Source organism: Fundulus heteroclitus, chromosome 24, assembly GCF_011125445.2.
Source record: "Fundulus heteroclitus isolate FHET01 chromosome 24, MU-UCD_Fhet_4.1, whole genome shotgun sequence".
Classification (NCBI taxonomy): Eukaryota; Metazoa; Chordata; class Actinopteri; order Cyprinodontiformes; family Fundulidae; genus Fundulus; species Fundulus heteroclitus.
The window spans coordinates 20,474,727-20,488,504 of record NC_046384.1 but is presented as its reverse complement, the minus strand read 5'-3'; the positions used below and the strand labels follow the sequence as shown (position 1 = coordinate 20,488,504).

The 13,778-nt window shown below is 44.7% G+C and overlaps 1 protein-coding gene across 1 annotated transcript in view; it reads right to left on the bottom strand.

Moving 5' to 3' along the window:
• Window positions 1-7,189: 7,189 nt before the first annotated feature.
• Window positions 7,190-13,778, bottom strand: part of LOC105935475 (fidgetin) — a 26,899-nt gene continuing 20,310 nt past the window's right edge. Inside the window, exon 2 of the mRNA XM_021323248.2 lies at window positions 7,190-13,774. Coding sequence (XP_021178923.2) covers window positions 12,420-13,774 — 1,355 coding nt within the window. The 3' untranslated portion in view covers window positions 7,190-12,419. The remainder of the gene's footprint in view (window positions 13,775-13,778) is intronic.

Sequence of the window (13,778 nt, the reverse complement as noted above, 5' to 3'; positions counted from 1 at the left end):
ATGTACCTGTTCAAATCAAGGACAAATACACTCATTTTAAGAAAATTTTACTTATTTTTAGTTCCGTTTTTGCAGTGTAGTTGGTTCTGCTGGGTAATTCACACAGGGGGACTGAAAACGGGCCAACTCTTTTTTTTAAAAGCAACCAGATCTGGTTCAGCATTAAAGTTCAGTGGAAACAAACCCAAAAGGAAGAAAGTAAAGAAGTTGAAATAATTTTAAACACCCAAATGCTCAATCTAAACTCCTCTAAAGACTTAAACCACTGTTTGAGCGAGGCAGATGGTCCATAACTTCATAGAAACGGTTTGAAACGCTTCTCCACAGCTACTGCTGTACTTGCCAAAACACAGGTGTAGTATCTGTTTTAAATCAGAGTTGGAATTTAAGAAAAATGAATGAGATAAATAGTAGATGTTTAAAGAATTCGGAGCTTGAAATGCAGACGAGCATCGGTGGCCTGAATGATCTGGGAGATAACGCGGCGGTGGGACTCAGGTGACGCTCACCTCATCAGTCAGGCCTCTCCTCCCCCATCCTCCCTCAGCGCTGGAGGCCTTGGCCCCGAAACCCAGCTGACTGACAGCTGTTGATTTGGATCTCTTCATCACATGCCAGATAAAAGAGGGATTCAGGACTCACTCCTCTTCTCTCCCTAAAGTCCCTCCCGCGTACGCAATTCCCAGGCACCCGACTTCGGCGGGCCCTCCTAATGAAGTCATTCCCAGTACACATGATCGAGGAAAATTGCCACAGCACTGCCAACACTGGTGCTCCAACATCCCCCCCCCCCCACCCATCACCTCTCAGCGTACTCATGTGGAAACTCATGTGGCTGTGCGCTTTTTTTTCTGCGTGCATCCCTTCCCTCCCCAAATGTGGGTGTAGGTGTGTGTTTTCTAACGCGGGCTGACTGCTACTAATTGGATGTCTCCATCAGCGGCTATACACGACGTGGCTTTACGCAGGAGAGAGAGAGATCACTTCAGCACCATGGAAAGAACTCGCCGTAGATGGGATCTCCTGGCAGTAAAGGAAACGACCAGATTGTGTGGTTGGATAAAAAAAAAAAAAAGAGTCAGTAGACAGAGACTGAGTGATTTCTGCCTCCGCCGCTTTCTGGGAGGTTTTGATGGGTGACGAAGCTAATGAATCCCTTATCCTGTCACCCTGTAAAACTGCACGTTCCTGGAAAAAACACACAAAAAAAACAACAAATCTCAATGTGGAGGTCCGATGCACAGCCTAATGTGCATCACAATCTCTGATAGTTCACTAAGCGACACCTCCTGTGGAGAAACCCTCCAGAGACAGCCTCGCAGGCTGTCAATCGGTCCGTCTGCCACTTACAGGTAACACGACAGCCCGTCCCCTAGTGCCTGCAAACACTCTGCAAGCTTCGCTGATCTGACAACGACAACAACAAAAAAAAAGAGGAGGAGGAGGGGGGGGGGCTCCTAAAAAGCCTCTTTTTCTGTTCTTTTCTGTCTCTATTTGAGTGAGGATAAGTCACGTCCGACTCTCTGTTAGCGGTAGGGTTGCGGGAATCTCTATGGCCCCTTGACATATATAGCAAGAACTTTAACGGAACGGTTCAGATCAAAGCAAATTCATGCGTAAGAGCGGCCTAATCAAAGTCCGGACCTGAATCCAAACAGGAATCTGTGGAAAGACGTCTAATCTCACTGAGCTCAAGTCCCTCTGGAGTAAAGAACGGAGATAAATGGCAATCTCTGACGTGCAGAAATGACATAACCCAAAAAACGCCGCGCCGCTTAGCGTCAGTCGGCCGCATCAAATCCCGGTGAAATACATGGGAGTGTTTCTGATACGAAAGATGAGAAGAGGTTCAAGGAGCAGGAATACTTTTATCAGGCACTGCGCCCCGAGAAGGCCTGAAAACGGAAAAGATTCTGCGATGTAGAATAGCTAACAGCGCCATTGGGTCAAGAGAGACAGGTGAAGGTGAAAGATTTGATGAACAGACGGATTCCATTTAGAAAATTCCCGCTCATTACCTTTGCTTCTGAATCAAAGTGCTTTTCTCTTTCAAAACATTGCTTATGACGCTTCCCATTTTTAAATCTACACACCAGTAAATGCAAAGTAATATCAACATGCCAACATCATGCATTATTAAAGATGAACGCCATTAACATAACAATAAATTAGCATAATCAAGAACACCATTTGCAAGGGAGATGTTGCGGTAAACCACACAGGACGCTCCAACTTCAGCAGAAGGTGAAGCCCTCTTAGTTTTTTTTTTTTCCTTCAGAGGGCTTTGGGGGATACCTCAATCTCATCAACGGTCTTCAAATGGAATGCTCCTCATCAGATGTGTGTGACCCCACTGGCCGTTTTATTGGGCTGTATACACAGCTGCAGAAGTCTTACCCACCTACCCCCCGCTGGGTTCAGCTGATTAAACGGGTCGGGGGGGGGGGGGGGGGGGGTATGTGAGTGATTGATATGAACTGGAGGGATTCAACCAGAACAATCGGCTCAACAGCATGGCCTTCATTCCTATACGGTACCTCTGAGTCAGAACTTAAGCAGGAAGCGACGTTTGCATTGCACGTCGAGACGCCGAGACGTTTGCTTGTTCTTCTTTGCAGAACGACTCAAATCCAGGCAGATTGTTCGGAGAATGTCTGTTAAAGTAAAGTTTTGTTGGACCTTCCCTTGGCCACTCAAACACAGGGATTTGCTTTGAACGAAACCATTCCATCATAGCTGTAGCCGCATGTTTGAGGTCGGTTGTCCTGCTGGAAGCTGAACCGGTCTAAAGGTTCTATGAGGTTTTCTCCCAGGACGCGGCTGCATTTGGCTCCCACTATCTTAAAATCCACTCTAATCAGCTTTCCTCGTCCCCATAGCATCATGCCGCCACCGCCGTTCTTCGCCATGGGGATGCGGAATTGGCCGGCAAGTTAGATCTGCGGTCTCATCTGACCACACTGGTGTTAAATAATTCACCTGTTGACTTAAGAAGGCAGCTGGATGGGCTTTAGTTTCTTTGGGTGTTTAAGAGCAAAATGGGGCTCAATAAAAATTCGAGTCACATTTTTTTTAGATTTATATGAGTAAATGAAACTCACGGTCCTACTTCCACTTCCGTAACGTGCTGGTTTGTGTTGATAGAAAGGCGGATGTCCCCTTCCTGTTATACACTCGAGTATGCCACATCACACCAGCAATCATTAAATTATACTACGAGTTCTGCAGTTATAGCCAAAGCGAAGCAGTGTGCCCCTGATAAAACAAAGCAAAGGCACTTAGCATGCTTTGTCCTAGTTAAGATTCCCTGTCTCCGGTAATACCGTGTTTCCAAGTGTCTGCCGGAAAACAAGCGGAAGGTCAAGAACACGAACAATGGATGTTGATTCCAATTATGTGTAAAGCATTGAACAAGATGCACTAATGATGGCGTCGTCGGGAGAAAAAGGTGTTTGTGTGCGAGTCTTCCAAAGCCCGCGAAAGCAGTTTATTAAGCAAAGGCTTTATTTCCATAAAGGCTGATAAGACTTCAAATGATTCTGTGAAAAACAGTCCTGGCGTTGGCACAGCAAAGCGGCGTGTGTATTTATCTCTCTCTCTCCCCGACGCTGCCAGACAATCAAGACAAAGATGATAGTGCGGTTTGAAATGCAAGCGCGCCGGCATAATGAGATTGCAGCTACTTCAGGAACAAAACCAGACAAAATGCTTTTTTTTTTTTTCTCCTAAATGGCTCCTTGTTTTGTTCACACACACCAAAAAAAAAAAAAAAAAAAAAAAAAAAAAAAAGGCCATCGTTTTCAATTAATGAAGCAGGGAATTGAGTCTGAGGTCCGGGCGGGATATGGATTAACCATGATGGCTCGAGGGCTCAATCTCACGCCGAGTCTCTGCTGCAGCCTACATGGAGGAATTTCTCATTCAAGGCCTTGGCTGCCTTCTACCCCCCTCCTCATCCTCCTCCTCCTCCAACTCCTTTCCACTACCTCCTACCTCCAGCTCATCCACCCATTCCTCATGCTAAGGTGAGATGCTTCAGTGCAGACTGCTATTAGCGGCGGGGGGAGATAAAACTGTAAGTGTTGCTCCCAATTAGTGCATCAGTGACCGCTCCGTGCCTCCTCCACGGCGAGGCCTGCGAGGTATGGGAAAAAGGATGGGAAATGAGGGGAGGATGGGCTGGGGGTGGAGGGGTGGGTGGGGGGGTGAGATGTGAGGAAGTGGCGGCGGGTAGAAGAGAGAAGAGATGGTGGCATGAAAGACAGGAGTGGGTGAGGGAGGCAGCAAGATAAAGAGGGGGCAGGAGATGAAGCAGAAGAAGGGGGGGGGGGTGTACATGGGTGGGGTGGGGGGGGCGCAGAAAAGTGACTAAAAAATGGCTTAAGCGTTCGTTTTGAGTGGCGAGGCAGGTCCTATTAACATTTAACAGCATTTGCACAACTTGGTGTGGAGGTTAGGATGCAAATGAGGAGGAATTAAAACTGGCCAGGGGTTTGTCATTGATGGATTGCAGTCTGGCGCTTCTCGCCACTTCCTAGTGTCCATCACGGACGATTACTGTATAATTAAACCTTATTTCTGGACTCTCCGTCCGCATAATTACTTGTGTGGGAATGTAACCATCATCTAAAAGCTCCGGCAAAACGCTTTAGCATTTAGTCTGGCGGGCTGCAGTCATTTCCAGCGAGCCGCTAGACAGATAGAGCCGTCTGATGGTTCGGGAAGAGAACAGTCACTTTTAATAAGAGGTAGGGGGAAAAAATATTAGGCGACAGTCTGCTGATTATAGGAAAATTAGGCTTTCAAGTGGTAAAGCCCTTTGTGTTATTTGCATAATTTATTCCAGCTTTACCCCCTGCTTTACCACCTCTGTATTTTTTTTCTTCTTCTTCTTCTTCTTCTTCTTCTCAAGCTGTGGGCAATTTCCTCTCATATTTGAATGGATTGCACATTTAAGACTACTTAAGGAAAACGATCACTTAGCATATTTTAATTGTTGTGCAAAAGAAGTGAGCAGAGGTGCATGGCAAAGCTTTAGGAGTGGGGACCCTCTAAGGCGAAGAGGACGCGGCGGTGCCTGGAAGATAACCTATAAACTGGGAGGGGGGGTAGGAGGAAAAGTGAAAGATTTCAGATGAAAGCAGGATTCTTGCGTGTCACCGTGGGTCTAAACTTCTAGAGATTGCTGATGTCATTTCCTCTGCTGAGGGAAGACGAGACTTCCATCCATCCATTGTCTTTGGCTTATCTGAAACCGGGTTGCAGAGATAACAGGTTGAGAAGAGAAACCTGGACATCTCTCTCCGGGGTGTATTCCAAAAGGGACATATTTCGTCCAACAGGTTTTTTTTTCCTGCTCTGGGTTCCCCTAACCCATAGGATCTCCAGAGGGAGGTGTCCAGCTGGTGTCCTGGCAGTATGGTCAAACCACTTTCATACTGTTTTTCATGTGATGAAGCAGCAACTCTACAGAAGAAGGAGTTCATTTCAGGATTCTCAACTGGGGATCTAGTTTTCTGGTTGGTGACCATCCCTCACCAGTGTGTGGATTGTGATGTAGACAGATCAAGCACAGAGGAAACTGATGTCTGCTTCTTGATCTTGTAATTTTGATCAAGGGAGGTGAGAATCAGGATAATGACAGATGGGTAAATCAAGAGCATTTGGGATACGTTCCTTCTTCCCTACGGCAGATGGTACTAACTACCTCAGTTGACTCGTTTCAATGCATAGGAGCACTAACTCTAGTCAGCTCCCCCTGGATGACAGCAATTTGCCTCATCTCCAAGCCAGAGCTCGGAAAAAAACCAATGGAGGAACCTCATTTTAACCACTTATTCCCAGGATCTCCAACTTCCTGTCATTGTTTGTATTGCCGAGATGCAGGCTGAGACTTTGATAGACCTTTAAATTAAGAAACATGCGGTTCGGTCGAGTTACTTTTTTACTGACAAACAGACTGGATCAACTTAAATTTAGATGAAGTGAAAACCATCTATCCTTCTTCTGATCACCTCTGCCATTAAAAGACCCCAAATACTTGGAACTCCTCTTTTTGAGAACAGGCATCCCTGCAAACAGAGAACTTCAAGGGGGGTTAAATCCAGACCAAAGTCCAAATCCATCTATCTCTTGCTGATCCTGGATTCACTCATCAACAAGACTCCAAGACACTTCCGCTCCTTCGCTTGATAACGTTGAGAAATCCAGTCGAGAACTTTGCTCTTTGGCTAATCTTTACTTTAACAGACTAAAGCAGCACCTTCGCAGCACCTTCTTTACTTCAGATGAAGTCCCATCTGGCTTCCTCCCCATCCTGCCTGAAGGCGGCAAGATATCAAGACTCGCCCCCAGCTTTAAAGGACCATTCCATCTTTCCCCCTGTTGAGAACCACTGCCTCAGACTTTGGCCTTGGTTACACTACCTTATTAGGCGTCGTTGTGGCTGTTTCCTCAAGTTATAAAAATATGTCTATTTTAATAACTCTCAAGCCATCAGAACACCCCTCTTGGGAGGCTTGCATGATAAGAAGTGTGCAAATTACCATTTGGGTGTTCCCAGTCTGGCTTATTTTCTCAGCAGAGAGTGATCTTTATTTTTTTCCACGACTATGGGCAACAAAGAGTTTTGATTTGTGATAGCTATAGCATATCTCTAAGTGGGGAAACTAAAGCAAACAGCAGCTCTTGGCGAACTTTAACCCCCCGGTGAAGCATTTGGAGTTTTCACAGATAATTACAGAGGCTATACAGCAGCTTCCCACACCTCACCGGCAGCTATATAATGATACGTTGGAAATGGAGCGGGCAAATGCGCATCATTTTCATTAAGAGCGCTTGCATAATCCAAATTCGTCGTGTGCGAGAAATATAATTAATGCTTTAATGTTTTGGTCTTGCCACTCTTAGCACGGCCAAGAGAAATGAATTGTTACATTTTAATGAGAGAAGCGACAGCGCCGGCTTCCTGCGCAACGCGGATGGGTTTCTAATTGCACACAAGGGTGACTAACTCAAGGCTCATTAAGGCGATTTATCAGCTTGGCTATTTTTTTGGCAGGACAATACATTTATTTATCCACTGTAGTGATAAATACATTCTGTTATTAATCTAACCCCCCCCCACCCACCCTGGTTCATCCCTCGGAGTATCATGGGTTGCCGAGGAAAAAGAAAACAAGATTCAATCTCCCAAGAAAACGTCTTTAATGAATCGTTTGTTGCTGTTTGTACCTCAGATTACATGAAAATACATTTAAGTTGACTGCAAGTATGGCAACATATTCACACATATAAACAAGTGGTGCATTTGTATTGTATGTATAGGTATGTACAACAGAAACACGTTACACTCTGGTTTAAAGTTGTGCAAGTGTGTTATATATACTAACAATTTATAAAATTCAACACACTAAATGAAAAAAAAAAAAATAATAATAGTGTGTCCACGTATATACACATTCGCACGCGCACAACCACAGTAGTTCACAAAGGATTAAAGCAAATGTATTGGATTATACATTTTCAGGTCACCTTTAAGCTTTTAAGTTGACCCCAACTCCTAACAAATTGCTTGCAAGGATATTTTTTTTCTCTTTTTTTTTTTTCTTCTTCACGTCCGCATCATGAGTCTGTGTGTGTGTGTGTGTGTGTGTGTGTGCTGCAAATAGCTCGGATCGGACAAACGGTGACACACACACACAAGCGTACAGTCTAGGCTATGCTGCAGCCTGCGGTTGCACCATCAGCTAAATGTTTTAAGTACAGTCATCTGAGGTAGACTGCGCAAACTTTATGGTGGCATCCTCTCCTGTTCTTTGTCTTTTTTTATTTATTTTTTTTAGGAGTTTTCTCAGAAACGTTGATATTTGGAAACACATAGATCAGAAAGCACAGGTGTTCTGTAGCTATGAGGTAGAAACGCTTAAAATAACACAATTTAAAAAGGGAGGGGAGAGAAAAAAAAAAAGACTTGGGCTGGAACGGCATGTAGGGAAAACAAGAAGAAAAAAAAAACAGAGGGTGGAGGATCACAGAGCACGTTAGAACCAAAGCGTAGCATTGACCGCAGCGTTTCAAGTCGTTTGTCGGTCCGCTGTGGAGAACAAGGGGAGAACAAGGGAACGCCTGCGCTGCTGTTGTGTGCTCTGAAGTACATTAGTGTTTTTTTTTTTTTTCCCTGTCCAAAGAGACTCTTTCTCCAGAGGATTTGCTGACAGAAGGAATTCTCGCACAGATTGTTTTGAGGGTGGTTTTCTGACGGACTACTTTGCTTTCCCCCCCTCTTGTGCCGCTGCCACGCTGCCTGCCTGTCTCTCTTCCTTGCCGTCGGTTTTGCTGATGCTCAGCAGAACTCTCCTCCTCTCCCAGCCTCTACGTCAGGTGCTGCACTGACGGTGCTCATGGAAGTGGGCCCGAGCAGACGCTACAGAAAACACTCAGTAACTGTTTAGCTGAAGTCCCGACGAACAAAAAAAAGTGCAGCTATTGAATGACATCAGGAGGAAATGCGCACAGAACCACGGTCTCCCAGTGGAGCTTCCTGCATAGAGGCAAGGAGAGGATGTGGTCCGTTTAATGTAAGACAGTGGGGAGCTGAGGACTCGCAGTGTTAAAGCGCCTCAAAGATTTGTGCTAGTTTCTCCTCTGGCATCACCGCAAAATGCTTGCTGGCATGTGAAAAATACTAATAAATCAAACTGACAACGGTTGCTAAAGTGTTCACAGCCCTAGAACTTCCTCACATTTCGTCAAACGATGGGATGTTATCTGCTGGACCAACACAAAGCGGTGCAGAATTGGGAAGCGGAAGGAAAAGCATAGATGCCTTTTTCATTTTTTTCTGTGTGACGCACATTTCTATTCAGCCCTTCTGAATCAATATTTTTAAAGACTGTAAATGCAGATGAAAGTCCTTTGAGGAATGGTCCTACCAGCTTTGCACATCAACATTTTTCAGGCGGTTTTTCTTTTTCCGATTCCAAAACAACCAAAGTTCACTCAAATTGAATCTAAGGACCCTAGTTTTCCTCCTTACCACTGATTCCAACACATATCCACAGCGTGATATTACCACCACTGTGTTTTACTACGGAGCCCCTAAAGGGACACCGAAGAGAAATAAAAAAATAATACTTTCTCGTGCGCACCACTTAGTTTCGTGTGCGCACCACTTAGTTTCTTGTGCGCACCACTTAGTTTCTCATGCGCACCAGATTCTTTCTCGTGCACATTAGAATGGATGTAGATGAACTAATTGCGCTATATTTTTAGTTTGGGCTACCATACAAAGACATTGCTGCATTGCTTGCAAGACGTCACAGTTATGTTGTGTCCGAACGTCACATAAAACGTATCCTGAAGTCCTGTGGTCTATTTCATTCCAAAAAAAGTAAAAAACAAAGTAACTGGACTTGTTTTCCGTAGTTGAAGACGTTTCGCTTCCTCTCCAGGAAGCTTTCTCAATTCAAAAAGTCTGGAGTAATGTGGAGTAACAAGCTTTATACTGCGTGGTGCGCACGAGAAACTATCTAGTGCGCACGAGAAACTATTATTTTTTTATTCCTCTTCGGTGTCCCTTTAGGGGCTCCGTATTTTACTGTGGGGATAGTGGTTTGATTTTTTCACCCCATTCAATGTTTTGCATGTAGATTCCTTTGGATCGCATCTGACACGTTTGCAGTGTCTCCTGTATGGCTTGTAAAGCATGTATGCTTTTCCTTTTGCTTTACAATCAGTAGTTTGAACCACTTTGTGTTACTCTACCACATGAAATCACAACAAAATACGTTAAAATATGTAGCGGTAACAAGGAAACTTCATCAAGATAGTAATTTGGGAAACATGGGTGGTTTATTTGTGGTCGTCAAACAATAAATAAATGTTTTTTTTATCGTGAATGCAACCTGACATTTACACTGCGGTCTATTATTATGCTCATCTAAAGAAGAGTTCATCAAAATGGGTTTAATGACGCGTGGTAATCTTTACACTCCCACATGGCAGCGGTTGTATCTAACGCTATAGACACTGCAGATCAAACGTTACCGATTAATGTAATTACTGTAATCAAGGCTGGAACCCATGATGTAAAGTTTGTCTAACTGAGATCACCGTTTTGTTTGTACTCCATTCTCTATATCGGTTTTGTGTAAAAATAAAAAAAATAAAACATTACATTGTCATTTGAAATGAATCCTATCCTACCAATGTATATTTCTCTACCAGCGCTGAATGCAAATAATCCAATTTTTTGTTTAAATAAGAACCCAAACACATATGGACAACCATTTCTTTCCCTCACTTTCCTCTTTTTCATACTGCTAGCATTGTTCAAATGTAATTTTAACGAAAGCGACCTAAATCAAATCAACCTAACCAGTTAGTATAACTCAGCTGACTTTTAATAAACATAAACAGGCAGGTGGATGAATGCATCTTGTTTTCCTTTTTATGCTTTAAACTTTAGTAGCATTTTTTTACAGAAAGATTAGAGACAGCAAAACAAGCCATGTATGTGGCATTTCACCTGGACTTTAGACTACAGACACCAAACATCAGCTTCCTGGAGGTTGACAGAAATCAAAGCAAAATGTGCAAAATCATGTCAAATAATATCAAGCATTAATTTTATACGTCTTATAAGTGATACAGGAAATCATCTTGGATGTTATGCTAATGGTAACTTTGTATTTTAGGACATGGCCTTGCCAAAGTATTCACACCCTAGAATTCTTTTACATTCTGCAACGCCTACAAGCTTGAATGTAATTTACTGAGATAAACCAGCAATAATTGTGAGGTGGGCGGAAACTGACATGGTCTTCAAAATGTTTTACAGGTAAATATCTGAGAAGTGTGGCGTGCATTTTTAATTCAACCTTTGGGTAAATGCTTTGTAGAACCAGTCTTCACTGTAATTAAAGCATTTGGGGTTCCCTCTACATCTGCTTTACACCTCTAGGTACTGCCACTTTTTCTAAAATAAATATTATACCTCCATTTTCTATCAACTCAGGCTAGCTTTCCTGTGCGTGCTCAAGGAAAGTATCCCCTCAGCATGATGCTGGCACCGCTGTGTTTCACTGGAGGGAGGGTTTCACAGAACAGCGGCGTTTATAATGAGAGAATCACACGCAGGTGGACTACTCACTGATTAGGTGCCTTCTGAAGGCAATTCAAGGGTATCACTTTAAAGAGGGTTCAATGCAAATGCATGCCACACTTTTCAGATTTAGCTCAGAACTATTTATTGTAATATGACAAATTGTGAAAAAGTTCAAATAATAATTATTTTGAAAGATAACGCGCTTTACTTCATTCCAAGAGTTGGAAGATTAGGTCCCACATGTGGCTACAATTAGCCATTAAACTCACATGTATATTTTCAAATTAGATTTTTTGGAATGCTTCTCTACATCCTAGAGCAATCCTACGAGTAGTATGACAAAAAAAAATATAAATAAATGCCCGATGAACTGATGCAGCTTCGAAGCAGCATTACCACACAGCCTAGATTGTGTTATATGAACAATGTTTATCTACAACACCTAACAGCCTCAGCACACCTGCCTGCTTCGAAAATCTCCAACAACACTGTGAAGCAGAATGGTATTAAGAGTTTTTGAAGAACGAAGGAGATACATTTCAGGATTGGTCCAGAGGACTCGGGTAACTAAGACATAATGCTTTACTCTCACTGCAGATCATGTTCCACCGATCAGAACACATCGAATACATTCATCGTCACCTCTTTGTGATTTTATCCCAGCCCCTGGAGGTCCACCTAAATGTGAAAGATTCTCTTCTCAAATCTTAGTGCTTTTTGTTGAGATTTCCCAAGGTACTGTACAATTTACAAATGCTTTCCTGAGTGTTATTTGCTTGTTAGTCATGTTTGTTTGTTTGCTTTGCAGACACGCGACGTGGGGCCCAGACTCCTGCCACCCCAATGGATTGCCGCAACAAAAGACAAAAAAAAGGATGAATAACGGCCCCCGCCGCTAACTGTCAATCTGTTTTTCAGACGCTTTGCTGAAGGTTTAAAGCTCTTAATAATCATCAGCTCATGCCATGAATTTAGATTATGAGGCAAATTAAGAGAACTCAGAAAGCACCACTTCAGGCACTTGGATAGCCAACTTAATCTCAAGAACGACGACATACAATATATGTACACGGACACTAGGGCGTCTAAGCTGACTTGCTTGAAATGTGTAAACGGTGCCTGGCTTGTCAAGCATTGGGATTAAATTTCTCTCATCAACTGCAAAATTGCTTGTTGTCACGTCCAACCAGGTCTCTGAGGACACAGCGGGCTCGTGTCGGCCTTCTGTGGGCCTTTCCCTCTAGCACAATGCTTATGCCCTGAGGGGAGGGATTGTGGAAGCCTCTTTTTCTCAAGGGCAGTGCCTATTTGTTCACTGGCTGCAGCCGAACATTTTGTTCCACTCAGTGTAAGTGTCAATCTCTTTCTGCGATATACTGGCTTGGAATTTACAACAGACACCTTCAATGTCCTGGTAGGTGAGGGGCCTGATCTGGCCCCGGGGCATCATGCCCGTCATGTCCATGCCCTGTGCTGAGACGTGTAACAGACCTACAAGGGCCTCCTGGCAGAGTCTGGCCAAATCCAGTCCAGAGAAGCCCTCGGTACGCTGCACCAGTAGTGCCAGCTCCTCCTCGCTTAAGCAGAATTTGTGCTGGGATTGCGCCAGGACCTGGTTCATGATCTGGTGCCGAGCTGCGCTGTCCGGTAGGGGCACTAGTACCCTCCGAGTAAAGTACCTTCGCAGGCCTTCGTCCATGTCTTGAGGTCTGCTTGTGGAGCAAATAACTAAGACTTGGTTGCTTCTGTCTTCACCTGAGCTCATAAGGATAGAGTCCAGCTGGGTTAGTAGTTCCCCCTTTAGTTGGGTGATTGGACTCTCTTCACTGATGTGGGCTGACAGGAGCATGTCCACCTCGCTAATGAAGAGTACCGAGGGCTGCCGGCAACGGGCCACTAGGAATGATGCACGGATAATTTCCTCTCCGTCAGCCAGCCACTTGGTGGCCAAAGTGGAGCCGCTGAGCTGGAGGAATGTTGCCCCCAACTGACTTGCAAGGCAGCGGCCCAGCAACGTCCTGCCACTGCCCCTCGGGCCAAACAGCAACAAGCAGCGAGGGGCCAGTCCTAAACTACTGAACATGTCTGGGCGCAGAATTGGCCACAGAACCTCCTCCTTCAAGGTAACTTTGGCCAGTTCTAGACCTGCAATGTCACTCCAGTCCACAGGAGGGCCCTGCTGAATGATTTCTGAGGTCACAAGGTCCAGGAGGTGAGGGTCACAGGTTTTTAATTGCTCCTCAGCAGGACGGGACGACGCAGAGGAGGAAGAGGAGGTAGGCCCTGGAGCAGAGTGGGAAAGATGGAGGCGGTGATCATCAGCACCTTGCTCACTAAGGGAGGGGGAAGTGAAGCTGGCAAGAGAGTCTGCTGAGCGTGAGCCCCCCAGGGTGGAGGAAACGTAGGTCGGGGGAGTCAGCGGCCCACCTGTTGCCTGGTTGCTGTACTTTCTCTGCTGCTGCTGATCTGATGGCATTGTGGACTGTTTCTGAGGATTAAAAGGGAGGGATGACTTCTCTGGATTCCTGTCGAAGCCACCCCCGCCTCCGCTGTTAGATCCTCCGTTTGAACTGCTGCTGTCTGCCACCCTGTACATGGGACTCTCTGTTGAGCTCCTTGCCTGGGGATAGCCAAAGTTACCATAAGATGAATCCATCTCTCCTTGGCCTGT